This window comes from Acinonyx jubatus, chromosome B4 (genome assembly GCF_027475565.1).
Source record: "Acinonyx jubatus isolate Ajub_Pintada_27869175 chromosome B4, VMU_Ajub_asm_v1.0, whole genome shotgun sequence".
NCBI lineage: Eukaryota > Metazoa > Chordata > Mammalia > Carnivora > Felidae > Acinonyx > Acinonyx jubatus.
In genome coordinates, this window is record NC_069387.1 from 138,666,741 (window position 1) to 138,681,979 (window position 15,239).

General features: G+C 59.2%; 1 protein-coding gene across 7 annotated transcripts in view; it reads right to left on the reverse strand.

Moving 5' to 3' along the window:
* The window catches only part of BRD1 (bromodomain containing 1), a 42,470-nt gene that overhangs the window by 15,931 nt on the left and 11,300 nt on the right, over positions 1–15,239 (reverse strand). For 4 of the 7 annotated variants that reach the window (XR_008288928.1, XM_053199543.1, XM_053199547.1 and 1 more), the window contains 5 exons: positions 8,979–9,135; positions 3,233–3,364; positions 2,883–3,011; positions 2,128–2,440; positions 122–382 (listed from right to left, as the gene is read on the reverse strand). Coding sequence is in view for 6 of the 7 variants with exons in the window: in XM_053199543.1 (XP_053055518.1) it covers positions 122–382; positions 2,128–2,440; positions 2,883–3,011; positions 3,233–3,364; positions 8,979–9,135 (992 nt within the window). In the remaining variant the exon portion in view is untranslated. The remainder of the gene's footprint in view (positions 1–121; positions 383–2,127; positions 2,441–2,882; positions 3,012–3,232; positions 3,365–8,978; positions 9,136–15,239) is intronic. The other 3 variants (XM_053199544.1, XM_053199548.1, XM_053199546.1) reach the window with 1 other exon arrangement.

A 15,239-nucleotide genomic window follows, 5' to 3' on the forward strand; every position in this document is an offset into this window, starting at 1 on the left:
GGGTCTTCAACTTTGTGACCACCTAAAGGCCGAGATGCAGCACGGTGGCACCAACTGTGACAGGAAACCAGCCCGGTGGGGACCCCGGGCAGGGAGGGACGGACACTGAGCGTGTGCTTACCTTCCTCCCCCGTCTCCTGCCCCAGCTGAGCACTTTCCTCTTCAAAGCTTCCAATACCTGATTCCGCGGGCGGGGGCTGGCTGTGCTGCTGGCTCAGCTTGTTCCGAAGGACCGCGATCTCCTTTTTCAGGAGCTTGGCCCGCTTGCTCCGAGACCCGCTGGACTTCATGGCGCACGTGAGGTCCAGCTTGTCCAGCAGCTCCCTTAGCTGCTCCTCTAGGACCATGTGGGCCCTGTTGGCTGGGTTCAGCAACCTGTCCACTGAAGTCAAAGGACACCCCGTCAGTCACTGGCTACCGGTGCCCCCCGAGACCACCTCGCCAGCACAGGCCCTGCCCGCGGGAGCCCCACAAGCCCCTCCACGCTCACTCCAAACCCGTGACGGGCACTGCCACAGGGAGACCAGCTTTCACCCCGTGGCTGTCCGGACTCCCCTGGAGGAAAGCTCGTACGCCTGTGGCTGGCTGGCCAGGCACACAGGGACACAGTGCGCAGAAGGAGGGCTAGTGCCTCTCCCGGGGCGCGCCCGAACCACGCTCTCTGGTGAAGACCGGTGGAAGAGGCCCACCAGGGCCGCCCCAGAGGGAGGCGGGCTCTGCTGACCACAAGCCCGGGGCCACCCGTGCAGACGCTGTTTGGCCACCACAGCTCCCGTCTGAGCTCACCTCTGGACCCAGACCGCCGTGTGGCGCTACTAAAACTGGGCCACGCCATACGCTGGTAGTTTTCCATTTCGGGCACGTTTACTACAAAAATCCCTAGGGTTCTTGGTTTCAACAAAACGACAAAACTTATGAAGCACAAAATTACCTTAGATCAGTGAAAGGTGGCCAAGAAAGAAACCACTCTTTAGATCTAAGATAAAACGGGGAGCGGGAGGGAGACAGAAGCCACGGCACAACCACCAGGAGCAAGCGGCACCTTCCTCCACAAACAAGTGTCTGCTAAAATATCTGTGCTTTTCACGAAGTAACGAGACACCGGTACCGTGAAATAAATACGTAAGCAAGCCTGAAGCACAACAGGCCGGCTTGCGGCCCTGCTGTCTCCAGCACCACTTCACAAATGACAGAGCCTCAAAACCATTCACGTAACCAAAAATCACGTCCTCTGAAGCCCTAAAGATAATGGCGTGGCCTGTGGGCGTCGGCACGGCGTGAAATCGGCCGCTGCCCAAGCAGACTGGATGTGACGTGCATCCCGCTAGCTCGGCCATCTCCCCGCACGAACGCTGAGGAGACACATTAGGACTTCTCAGCCGTGAACTTACCCCTAGTGAAAACCTGACTGTCAGACTTTTGCTGAGGAAACACCAATCACCCACTCGCCCGTCTCCTCAAAGACCCGATCCGCGGCAGCCCGCGAGCCCCTTCTTATTCCAGGGAGGTGGCCTAGCGGCTGCAGCGTGGTGGCCAGCGAAGGCACAGGGACCAGCCCCCGTCCCCAAGGACGGGAACAAGTGAACAGACAGACCACCGTGCCGCACCCGGGGCACACGCCGCACTCGGAAGCCCGCACGGCCGGAGTCCAGCGGGCTCGGCACACGGCCACTCCTGAGGCCTTTCCTCAGCCACAGGCATCCTCGGAAGCAGACCGGGGCCCGCCCAGGGTGCAAACCCCAGCTGACCCGCTTCTCGGCCTGTAGCAGGCAGACCTCGGCTGTCCCCACTGCCCACACGGGTCCCTCTAGGCTCCTGAAACGTGCCCGCTCGGAACAGAAATGTGCTAGGCGTGCAAAACACACAGCACGTGGTAAAGAAAAAGTAAACGCCCGTGAAAAATATGCTCGGCAATTTTGACGTGGACGGTGTGCCAAAAGCACGGTACTTCAGGAGCGCTGGGTTAAAAACACGTCTAGGAAGTCAATTCCTTCCCCTCCTCACAAGGCTACTAGCAAACGTGCAGTACGCGTGCGGCCCGCGCTCTAGCCCCGCCGGGCCTCGCGGACACAGCCTGCGGGGAAGGACACTCTCCCGCCTGCGCCCGCGCCCGGGGCTGGTGCTTACCGTCTTCCCAGGAGAAAGGCCGCCGAGGGGCCGCAGCAGGCCGCTCAGGCAGGTGCATCCCCGAGGCCTCCTCGAAGCCGATGCTGTCGGCCTGGCGCCTGGCCTGCCTCAGAACAACACCGCCCTGATCGCGCAGCCTCACGGCGGCTCTATAAAACACCGTGTCCTTGGCATTGTACTTCATGCAGTTATCTACAATGAGATTAAAATCCTCCTCAAACTCAGTGAGGTGTCTATACCCTTGAGCTTCTAACCGTTTCCTCATTGTGGCAAAGTCCATGGGATGTTTAATGTGATCCAAATAATCTGGTACCTAATTTCAGGGAGGAAAAATAATCGTTTACAAACAAAGAAGGACGCTTATTCATCCTACATAAGCAACACACCCGCCACACAACACAAGAGACACCCGCACGCACACGCGCACGGCCCTGAGGACTCTCGCACCCCCGGGGGCGGCGCCGACACGCGCCACATATAGACCCCAAGTCCCGCCAGGGGCCCCGCTCACTCAAGCTCCTTAAACCCAACACACGGCAACCGGTGTGCTCATCTGGGCGGACAGCCGCCAACCGACGGCTGCTCGCTGAGAGGCAACTTTCACCTCTCGTTTTCACTATCTTAACGAGACACAACTTAAAGAGCGCGTCCAGTAGAAACCGACGCCTAGCAGCTAAGCAGGCTTACGCGCTACCTAGGGAACGGGTACCGGAGAAGCCGCGGGGCGACCCCGACGCCAGCGCGTGAACACCCACCTCCTTCAGGCTCACCGGCTGGGCGAATATCCGAGCCGGGTCCTTCTCCTGCAGCTGGTCCAGCACGGAGCGCAGCAGCACCGTGAGCGGCGTCAGCCGCAGCTCCAGGGCCATCTGCTCCACCTTCACCTGCGAACAGGGCCCTGGGTCACGCGGTCGCGCTCCCCGCACCGCCCGCCCGGGGAAGGCTGCGCCCTCACCCCCCACCGCGGCCTCTGCCCAGGCGCACCCCACACGGTGCCCCCGCCCCCGGCCCCCTCCAGGCTGGGGGCCGAAGTCCCCCCTCGTCCTGCCGCCCGGAAGCCCTCACGCTGCCCGGGGGGGACCCTCCGAGGGGCGCCGGGCCTCACCTGCTCCCGCTTGAGCTTCTCCCGCTTGCGCAGGAGCTCGATCAGCAGCCGCGCGCGCTCCAGGTCGTGCCGCAGCCGCTGCCAGTACTTCAGCTTCTCTTTGGCAGCTTGAATCTCCTCGTCATTTTCTCTCTGAGGAAATTAATTGGAAGTCGGCCTCAGACCCCCCCCAGGGGGAGCCACGGACTGCACCGGCCCCGCGAGCCGGCCGGGGCGCCCACCCAGCGCAGACTCGCCCCGCGGAGCGCCACGGGGTCTCCGCGTGCCAAAGGGGCGTTTGCCGGCCCCGCTGGGCCAGGGGGAGCCCCCGCGCACGCGCGGACACAGACATCCCGACACCGGCACCGGAGCAGGGGTCATGGGAAACCGGGAGTGGCCGGGGCAGCCCGGGGAGCAAAGCCCGCGGCCGAGACTGCTGCAGGGGAGTGGGGGGGGGCGCCCTGCCCAACGCCCGCGTCACGCACCCACGCCCAACGGCTCTGAAACCGGCGGCCCGTGGTCGCCACTCGGTGCTTCCTTGGAGGGGCACACGTGCCACCGACCTCAGACGACCCTGCCTACTCCGGCGTCTTCAAACACAGAAACGCCACCTCCAAAACGCAAAGAGGCGGAAGGCGGCGGACAGCACACCGACGGCAGCCCTGCCCGGCGCACCTCCGACCGCAGCACCAGGAAGAAACGCTCGGGCTACGACACCAGACAGGGCCACCAGTGAGCAGGTCCGTGGCAGCCGAGGACGTCCCCGTGACGGCCAGAGAGGACTTCCCCGCACGGGGGGCGGGGGGACACTCCACCTCCAGAAAGTTACAACCAAGGCCCCCCGTGCTCCCATCCAAGTGTCCCTCACTGCCTGGCCCGGCGCCGCGCCCTCCTCCAGGCTCCCACGCAGCCCACCCTTCCCTCCCTGTCCCTCGAGGTCTGCCCAGGCCGAGGGGCCACCGTCTGCTCCTGCGGCGGCCTCCTGTCCTCACCTACAGACCCCACCTTCCACCACGGCACACGGCTAGCACCACCACGTGCCAGGAGCTGAGACCCCTCTCGGTCTGCGCCTCAGCTGAAGGCACCCCTCTGCCCGATCACAGCTCTCGGGCAGGCCCGGCGCAGACGGCGGAGGAAGAGGTGGTCGGGGCGTGGCGAGGGCACCCCTCCCCCTGCCCCCGAACCTCAGCTCCACTTAGACACTCCCATCTGTCCCCCTGCGGGCTTCCAACAGCTGCCTGGGGCCTCCAGGCCACAGCAGCCCAGGGCGCCTACTGCAACCGCATACGTGTGACCTGGGCCGAGAGAAAGTCCCCACCTCGGCCGGCATCACCTCACCATTCCTGTAGACGGATGCACACCCATGGCCTCGGGCAGGGTGCTCACCATCAGATTCCGGAGCGTGTTCCACACTCATCAAACCCCCTTCTCACTCTCTCTGGACCACTCTGCCCCTGGAGTCCCCCCACCCAGACAGAGCTAAAGCAGCACACCCACCAGGCAGGGCTCCATCCCCTGGATGCCCCACCCTCCTTGTCCGAGCGCAGAGCACCCGCCTCTGAGGCCACAAGCAAGGGGCTGTGACACGATGGCCCAACCATAGGGCCTGTGGGCAGACGACCACCAACCAGGCTACGAAGACTCTTCCCACTAGCAAGGGGACAAGAAGGCTGGGCCGGAGCCTCCCCTCCAGGCGCTCTCTGGCCCTAGGGGGAGGCTGCCTCACCATCCATCCGCCAGATGCGAATCACAGAACCTCTTTTAATGTTACTGGAGTCTCAGGCGGGGGTGCGTGGCTGGCTCAGTCAGAAGAGCGTGCGACTCTTGATCTCGGGGTCGTGAGTTCAAGCCCCACGTTGGGTGTAGAGGTTATAAAGAAACTTTAAATAAAGGTGTCAGGCATGGAACAGGGCACTTAGCTAACTCGGTTGGTAGAAAGAGAGTCTCTTCTTGAGGATGTGGGTTCCACCAAGCCCTACGTCGGGCCTGGAGCCTACTTTAAGAAAAAAAAAAAAAAATTGTAAAAATCTCAGGCATTAAGTTAACATTAACAGCAGCTGTATAAACAGCTGGTCAGTAAATTAAAAAGTAGATTTAGAAAACCAAATCCCCCCAAAAGCATGTAAAAATCACCTTGTCCATTAGTCTGAATCAACAGTCTGAAAACATCAACCGAAAGGGTGTTGTGTTCAGCCTGGTGACCCTACGCAGCAGGAGAGAGCTGGTGGGTGCCACCTGCCGTGTCCCTGCTGCACTCATGCCCCGCACGGGGGACGACAGGGCCGCCGCGGAGGGCCGCTCTCCTCACACGATGGCCTGCAGCACAGGACCTGACCCCGATGCGCACGGCTTCACCTACATAAAAGGGCCTGAGTTTCTGGACTCTGCTCTTCAGCAATCTTTGTTTCCTACATAAAAACCTATCCCAGAAGACTCCAGAAAGCAGGAGAAAGGCCAAGTGGTTTCTGGTACCGAAATGCTACCAGGAAAGAGAATGCTAGATCACATTAGCCACCTTCCACCTGACAAACGGGAGGACGCCTGGGGGGGGGGGGGGGGGGGAGCCAGGCCAGTCCCAAGGGGTGAGGGCCCCAGCACATCTACCCGAGTCCCAGGGTGCTACCAAGGACGTAAGACCCCAAAGAGGCAGGGCTCCCTGCCCCTAAGGCAGGGTGCACAGAGGAACCCAGGTCTCAGTGCTGAGCCTCACGCCTGCAGCAGCAGGGTGGGTGGCGAGAAGCCGTGCCCCCAGCACAGGAGGGGGACTGTGCTGTCCTAAAGCCAGCAGAGAGGAACCAGAAACGCACCTGTGACAGCTGGAGGCACTGCTGGCTCCAGGGCCTGAGAACAAGACAGACAGGAGCCTCGCCCTCCCCCTGCCCACTGACCCTCACCCAAACCAGGATCTCAGGACGGTGAGAACAGGCTCTGGAGGGGGTCGCCATGAAGGTCCCCGGGAAGGTGCCCACAGGGACCCTGCGCTCAAGGCCAGCCCAGAAGAGCCCAGCCGGATCCTCAAAGACTGCCGTGCACAGCAGCACCCGGAAGGCCAACCTGACGCCCCTCGTCTGCCCGGACGTGAGCGACCTCACCCTCAAACCAGCTCGTCCCGTCCACCCATCTGTCCCCCACCAGGTCAGCCACGGGAGGGAAGGGCTGCCCCTGACCTCCTCCACAGCCCAGCTCAGAGCGGGCGTCCGGAAATACAGACAAAGTTAAACCCTAACATCAAGTATTTCTGAATTTTCAAAACCACGTGAACATCACACCAAGCCCCACATGTTCCGCGCGGAACATTACTGTTCCGGACCCTGCAGAGAAGTCAGCCCCTACAGGGTGACGCAGGAAAGCACCGTCTGGGAGCAGAGGGAGGCAAACGGGGGTGCCTATGCAAGCCACACGGGGGGCTTCCGACAACCGTGCCACTAACCCGCCCCCGCAGGAATCCACCCCGCAGGCCAAGCCAGGTACGCTCCAGGGGGTCAACGCTGGAGTCATACAGACTCAAATCTACGCGGTTCCTCGTGCCAAGGACGCGAACACTCCCACATCTCATCTTCCTGTCCCTACACACTGATTTCATACGTGGTGGCCCCAGGCCGGTCGCTTCCACTGGCTCACCCGTCCCATGGGCACAAAGCCCCGAAGGGGAACACCAACTCCATTCCCAAAGGGAGGAGGGACACACAACATGTGATCGAAGCAGCCGTCGCTAACAAAGACCCCCAGTGTGACGTAAGGTTAACCGGGGATTCTGACCCCCAGACCCAAGCGTGTGTGGGATGCACACGGTCCCCAGGGTGGGCAGCACGCTTAAGACACAAGGGATGTATCCACAGCAGTCCGCGACCCCAGTGCACCTCGGGACATTCACACAGCCGGGCCTCACATGCACATGCGCCCAGTGTAGCCAAGACTTCAGATTAAGCGGGCCCCCTTCAGTGTACTGGAATGCTCGACCCAGCACCTCTGCCCCAGCCACGCGGGACCGTCCATGGACGTGACTCGGATGGCACTGCAGGCACCAGGCACTGGCCCGGACCACCACACCCTCAGGAGGGCATCGGGCCCAAGAAGCACACCTTTCCTTCCCCCAGATGGAAGAGGGTCAAGAGCAACCCCACAGAGGCCCAGAATCTTCGATTTAGCTGTGGTTTTCAAAAGTATAAAAAAGATATTAAGATCCATCAGTTTTTTTAACCGAGCACTTAGACATGTTCATGTTTCACCTTTTTGTGTCACCATAGGATCAGAAAAAGTCCAGATGATGGGCTCCCTAGGGCTGGCCCCATCCCCCAGGCCAGGGGCAGGGAGGTGGAGAGGGACACGCTCGCCCGGGTCTCCAGCCATGACCAGAAGGAGGAACGGCAGAGACGGGAGGGCCTCTCCCCGGAGGGGAGAGGGCGAACGAGTTGTCCGCGTGCTCCACGGCCGCACGCTCTCCAGGCCGCTACCGCACCGGGAGGGATGGGTTCGCACCTGCTACAGCCGAGCAGCCTCCGGGAAGCTGTGGCCCAAGCCCAGAGCACAGCAGAGGGGCTGACTCCAGCCCGGAGAACCCCACCGACCGGGACCCCTGTGGATCCGGTGTCCAACCACATCTGTGTCCCCTCCGACACACTCAGCCACCTGGCAACCCAGGATCGAGAGAGAAGAGAGAGAGCGTGCAGACAGCCTCCGAGGTGACGGCAGCATGGCAGCCGCAGCCATCCGACGTGAATGTGTTGGAAGGACAGTCCCCGCACGTGCCCAGAGGGGCAGACAGGCAACGAGGGGGGCCCACTCTCTGCTGCGTCCTCCGTGCTTCGCAGCCCGAGGCCAATCGCGGACACAGCTCTTCCCCCCTACAGAGCTGCCCGCTCCCCTCAACATCAAGTGCGCCAACCCAAAATTTTGGGCGATGCGCCGAAAAGCCATTTTTGTATTCAATTTATTTTTGTGACATCTCACAGAGCCAATTACTTACTTTCTAAATTCATTCTTTCAGAACTGCTTTACACTATCAGATGGTTCTACAAACCAAATTTACTAAAATTCAACGGCCTGATTCATTTTGCTTTTAAAAAGCAACTCCTGGAGCGCCCGGGTGGCCCAGTCCGACTCTTGGTTTCAGTTCAGGTCATGATCTCACGGTTTCCTGAGCTGGGGGCCCGCATCGCGCTCTATGCTGACAGCACGGAGTCTGCTTGGGATTCTTTCTCTCTCCCTCTCTCTGTCCCCCCCCTGCTCGCACTGTCTCACTCCAAAAAATAAATTAAGAAGCTTAAGAAAAAAAAGCAAACCCCGTTTCCTCTCACTCGCCCAGCTTTCCTCTCCTTCCCCGCCCACTGCGGTCACCGCGAAACGGCCTTCAGAGCAAAGCCCTGAAAACAAACCACTCCTTGCACATATCCAAACCCAAACTCCCAGCCCAGCACGCAGGCATGCGTCCGAGGGGCCCAGGCCTCACCTCCTGTGGCTCCCACCCGACGTGGCCAGCACGGTAACGACTTCCCTGGGCGTCCCCAACATGTCCAGAAACATGAGGTGACACAGGCAGAGGAGAGTCGTTCGCACAACCCGCAGCGTAGACAGCCCAGGGCACACACGGGTCCTCCTGCACTTCTGGAAGTGGCCCGGACCGGGGCTCGCGGACGGGGAGTCTGGGGCCTGGGGCCTGACGGGCTGGCAACACGCGCGGCCTCTGGCAGGCGCTGCTCCCGGGAGTCGCAGGGACCGCTCAGCGCGTCAGGAGGGCAGGCGACGCTGAGGGCACAGGACCACGTACCTGCTGCGTGCTCCTCTGGGACTGCAGGCTGGACTGGAGTCGCCGCAGCAGGGGGGCGCCGTTCCTCGACAGCCTTTTGAGCAGCCAGTAGCTGTGGGCTCTCTCCACAAACTGCTTCTTCCGCTGAATGGCCACCTGATTCGCAATCCTATTTAATCTAAAACACGGAAAAACTCAGAGTTTAGCTTCAAAGGAGTGCATGAACGTTTCATCGTAGAAACTAGAAATGACGGGGTCGCTCTTCACAGACCGCCGTCCACACCTTCGCGGCCACTCTCAGCCACGCACACCGCTATGTCATGCCGTCCCCAGTCTGCTGGGCACAGCCCGACCTGCAGCCGCCCACAGCCTCCACCCGCTGCTAACTCACTCGAGGGCCTACCAGACCAGACACGGAAACACGCTGAGCAAACCTCTCGGGTCCTTACGCACTATGTAGGCCACACGTGCCGACCGCATCCGGCGACCGATTAGAACTGTTGCGAAGGGTGGGGGTGAGGGGGGCACAGGTGTCCCCTCCAGTCACCTCAAGAGGGAAAGAGAGGGGACAGCTGGGGGCCAGGGCTGACGGTGGCATTTGCAGGACTGTTGGGAGACAGGACCCTTGCAGGGGCCATAAAATGCAAAGGGTGTGTGAAAACGCTTGCGTGGAGGGAGTGCTCACTTCAAAACCCCTCAAAGGCCAGCCAAAGCGTTTCCACAGCCCTGTTATCCTTCCTGCTGAATCAAAGCAATGATTCATCAATTTGACTCACAAGGACACCGAAAGAGAATATAAATTCGGTCATAAACTAAACACTTAATGAAAATACAAATGAAACAAGATGTTCCTCATTGAACACCAAACATCAAAATGTCAGGACGAAAACGAGAAATTTTAAGGCTGCATTTTTTAGAGAATGCAAATCTAAGCTTTACAAAATAATCAATGACAAAAAGTCCGAACACCCCCAGCTCTGCTGTGTCCAGACCCACAACGGCCTTTCCCTTAAAAACAATGGCTCTACGGGGCACCCGGGGGGCTCAGTCGGTTAAGGGTCCCGCTCTTGGTTTCAGCTCAGGTCATGATCTCACAGTCTGTGGGTTCAAGCCCCACGTCGGGCTCTGTGCCGACAGCATGCAGCCTGCTTGGGATTCTCTCTCTCCTCTCTGCCCCTCCCCCACGCTCTCTCTCAAAATAAATAAACTTTAAAATTAAAAAAAAAAACAGTAGTTCCAGCTCCTTTCCAAGACCGTTCCAAATCACGCTGTCGGTCGGCCTCTGTGCCGAGGTGGCCAAGGGCATGCCTCCCGCACGGCTGCCCTCCTCCTGGCGTCGGTAAGACCCACACGCCATGCGGAGAACGAGTACCGTGTCGACTGCAAAGCGCGGCTCCTGTGTCTGTCCCACACAGGGACCCGATACCAAGGAACCGGCTTAGGGGACCGGTATCGGGTCCCTGTGTGGGACCCTGTGTCAGACACAGGCCAGGGGCTTTGCCAGAGCGGCCTTGTCAAACCCCAGAGGAAGACACCGAGAGCTTTCTGGGAGCAGATGCAGAACCCGAGCTCGGGTCTGTCCACGGCCTGACCGTGACCACGGGGCCACGGGTCTGCACATTCAAGGACGCTGGGTCTCACAGCCTCAGCAGGAGGCCGGGGGGAGGACACCTGTCGGCAGCAGCCCAGAGCATCTCGGACGTTGTCGAGGGCGCCAGCAGAAGCCCCTGGGGGGGCACCTGGATTCTGCTCAAGGCCCTACCCGCAGCGCTCCTCGTCCGCAGGTGGGGTTGTGCAGTCCCGGGCACCCCGTGGGTGCTGTCTTTGGCGGGGTCTTTGTCTGTTTTACCACCCTTAGCTGAGGCATGCTCCGATGCAGTGAGGTGCACGGACCGTACGGACACAGTTCAGAGGATCCGTACATGCGCAGACAGGTGTTCCGACACAAGCACACGCTCCGTTATTTCAACGGTCAAACGAGGCAACGTAAATAAGAGTATTTCTTGACAGAAAGAAATGCTGTTTAACAGCTTATAAAAATTCTGAACCTCACGAAACAAGCCACCAGACTCAGGATTTCTGAGCCACAATCAGCTCACAGACCTGAGCAACAAGGCTTTGATGAACACCTATCACGAGGCGTCCCAGGGTATCTGCCAAGAACCGCAATCTGAGCGGGTTCTGCTTCACGAGCTCCGAGTCCCAAAGAAGCGGGGCAGGCGTGGGGCACCGAGGCCGCGGCACAGGCACCCAGCACGTGCCTCCCAGGACGCAGCGGGGCCAGCCCTGAGCAGACCCCCCTCAGCCCTGCACCCGGCAAGCCCCCGGCCCGGCGACCGGCGCGCAGCAAGTGGAGGGCGGAGGGACGCGCTAAACCACACGAGAAACGCTCCCCACGCAAGCCCGCAAGGGACGGGGCCCCCCTCCCTCAACAGTGGAACTCCAAAGGGAAAGAGACCAAAGGGGCCTTTACGAGAGGAGAGACAGAAAGGACTCGTGAGATTTTGAAAGCACAGCACAGCCTGGGGCTCAGAAAGAGGGCAAGAAGTTGAGTACCACACGGGGGAAGACAGAGGTAGACCCGGGGACAGGAAGGGGTTGCGGGAAGGGCTGGGGGCTGGTCTGCCTTCTCCAGCACACGGTGGTAACAAGGGTGTCTACCCTGTAATTATGCACTTGTTTTCTGTTTCTTTCTTGTTTTGTTTTTTACTCTGAATATTGTTTCAAGAAATACAGTATTTGGCAAGGGTGCATCAAAAGGATCAAAAGTCTGATCTTCTCAAGGCTTTCTGAACGGATCTCACACACAATGTGCCTCCAGATGAAAGATAACCAGGCTTCTGGAAAAACTGAGGGAGGACCCAACGAAGGGCAGATGACTAAACATCAGCTTAAAGTGAGCACCTTGGGGGTGCCTGGGTGGCTCATTCAGTTGAGCATCGACTTCAGCTCAGATCGTGATCTCGCGGTCCCTGAGTTCAAGCCCCACGTCGGGCTCTGTGCTGACGGCTCGGAGCCTGGAGCATGCTTCGGATTCTGTGTCCCCCCCCTCTCTGCCCCACCCTTGCTTGTGCTCTGCCTCTCTCTGTCTCTCAAAAATAAATAAATGTAATAAAAAAAAATTTGTTTTAAATAAATAAAGTGAGCACCTCGCTACGATAAAACTGCTCTTACACCATCTACTTACGTATGTGACCAAGAAGCAGACTCCCGTCCACGGTAGCGGGAAGCAGGAACAGAATTAAGGGAGAGCGTGTCTCATCGGAGCAGGAAGGACATCCATCCACGAAACACCCAGTCACCTCGGCCCATTTCCTCAGAGCTGCGCCCAGCACATACCGCTCACGGAAGAATCCCGCTGAAGCGCACGCTGGCAGACGCGACGCCACCCGATCAGGAAGAAACCCCCACCCTCGAGGCCCAGCGACAACCACAGGACAGCAGTCACCCTTGGCGGGAAGACACCGACGCACAAGGCCCGACGACCCAGGTGCCACTCAACTCACTTTCAGAAATGATGAGCCTCGTAACCTGTGCCTACGTTGAATATTCCAGGTGACACGTTTCTGCCATTCGCTCTTAGGGTGAAAACGCTGGATTTCAACTCAAAAACGTGGACGGCACTACAATGCTCTTCAGAACTATTTTGGTGGGTGATATGCCTCAGAAAGGAGAAAGGCTGACTCATAAGGCGCGAAGCATCCGGCTGGGGGATGTGCCCGGCGGCCCGGCCAGCACAGGAGGGCCTGGGCACGGCATGAGGGCACACAGGGCAGGCGAGCCGGGACCTGGTTACAGTGCCGATCGCGGCAACGGATGTGGAAAAAGCACCCGCAGGAAAACACGGCTCCCCAAAACAGAGCAGAAGCACGCAGACGACCTCAGCACGATCACAGTACTGATTTTAGGAACGGAATTGACAGTTTCACATTTTCCTCCCGCCCCCAAAAGAAAAGGAAAGCAGACAGTTTTTCAGAAGAGCTCGGCCACTGGAGGACCAGGCAACGCAGCCCCTGCCGACAGCCGGGGGCAAGGGACGCAGGGCAAGGCAGAGGCCTGGCTCACGGGCGAACACACTCACGAAACAGAAACGACGCAGCAAACCGGGTCCGTTCGGGTATAAAATGACACCGCCCACCACGAGCAAGGGGGTCTGTCCCAGGAAGCCAAGTGTGCTCTTGAGATTACAAGTTCTATCAGGACTCACACAGCGACAGACTCGAGGGCAGAACGTGACGATCTCAAGGTGCGGAAAAGCAGCAGGTCAACCGCCACCCACGACCCAAGACTCACAGTGAGGGGCAGGGGCGAGGGGCGAGGGCCCCCGGCACGGCTGGGAGAGGCTCCTCCCCAGACCCGGAGCGACAGGCACGCAGGGAGATGCTTCCCAAGATGGGAACCAAGACCAAGAAGCCCACCCCACCGGCTCCCGCGAGAACAGCGGGCACGAGAGGCAAACGAAGGACCGGAAGCGCAAGCCTTCCCGAGGGAAGGAAAGTATAAAACGTCACTGAGCGGCATCGAGGAAGACTTCCGCGGAGACGCTCAACGATCAGCAGTGCTGGCAAGAGAAGGACGAGGCATAAGAGATACACAGATCGCCTCCAAACCGGTCTGCACCCTCCGTGGAATTACCAAATCCCGAGGGGCTCCGTCAGGAAAGCTGACAAGATGCCTCCAAAACGTGCACGAAGGAACCGCAGGTGACCAAGAGCCACACTCGCGTCTGAAGAGCCTGCCCTGGAGCCGCAGGTGGCCGAGGGAGCAGAGCCGCCCGCCCACCGGAGGAAACTGGCCCGGGGCTGGAAGAGCTCACGGACCTCTCGGGGAAAGGAGAAATTACTCAACGGCGAGCGAAAACTCAGCTCTCCACGCTGACGAATCAAGCCACACACACACCTCGTTAAGAAACGCACCCCCAAGTGACTGAAGACATGGACTGAGACACAGATCCAACAGGTGGCCCAGGCCTCGACGGACGTGCAGGGACACGTCGGGGAACTGGCCGCCCTGGGCGCTGACTCCCTGCAGGGAGGCCAAGCACAGCCAAGATACAGCCAACAAATCAGGAGACTGGTCAGCGCTGGGGCCAGAGGAGACAGGAGGGACATGGACAGGGAAGCCGTGTGGAAGCTTTTAGAAGGAAACCCTGAGGTCTCCAGGGAAAGAAGCGTTATTTAAACAAGATGTGACGGCACAAACCCTAAAATAAAGCAAATACGCACCGATGGAAAATAAAAGTCAAACCCTTGTGAAGTGCCAGGACCGAGGCAAGCATGTCCGCTCCAACCCCGGCAAATCAACTCCGGGCTGGCGGACCTGGTCTGCACCGAAGTCAGATAAAGACCGAGAAAACCAACGGGTGGTGAAGCCTGCTCACACCATCATCTTCTCAGACGCTGTCCACAAAAATAATCCAATAAACCACAACATATCCTACTAATCCAAAAGAGTTAAAAAAAACAAAAACAAAACAAAAAAACAAAAACCTGGACCTATACAAACAGCAGAAACACAGCTAATTGGAAAAAACACCACTACTGGGGCACCTGGGGGCTCAGTCGGACTCTTTTTCGGCCCAGGTCATGATCTCACAGTTCACGGATTTGAGCCCCACATTGGGCTCTGTGCCGGCAGCAAGGAACCTGCTTGGGACTCTCTCTCTCCCGCTCTGTCTCTCTCAAAAAATAAACTTAAAAAAAAAAACCACACTACATTTTTTATGAGAACACCATGAACTCCCCCAAGACATTAAAGCAGCCCTGGTGAGGCAGCAAGGCAGGCCTGCTCGTGTCTACGGGAGACCAGTGGCATGGAGTCCAGGCTTCAGCAGGGACGTGGCCATCCCGAGAAGTTAGGCCTGGACCCGCACGTGGGGAGGGTACTGAATAACAAGTGGGCCGGCCCTACGCAGATCAGGGTTCAGCAGGGATATGGTGTCCTTGTCAGGCAGGACGGCCAGAGGTCCGAGGATGGGACGTGAGCGCTGGTAGCCGTCAGAAATGGCCCCGGTGACCAGCCGGGAAGGACTTGTACTTGGGGAAGACCCAAAACCAGACCCCATCGCCCCCAACATTAGGCTGCAGGAGGGCTACGGAGGGTTCCCTGCTGGAGGACGTCCAGGGGTGGGGAGGGAGTCCTCAGACCAGACCCAGGACGAGACGGTAAAAGTAACAAAATTCAGTTCATCAAGACACCAGCACGTCACGGTCGTGTTCTTAAGAATTCTTACCTGTTCTCTACACGGACGTGTTAATGGATGAAACGAGATGACCGGGGTCT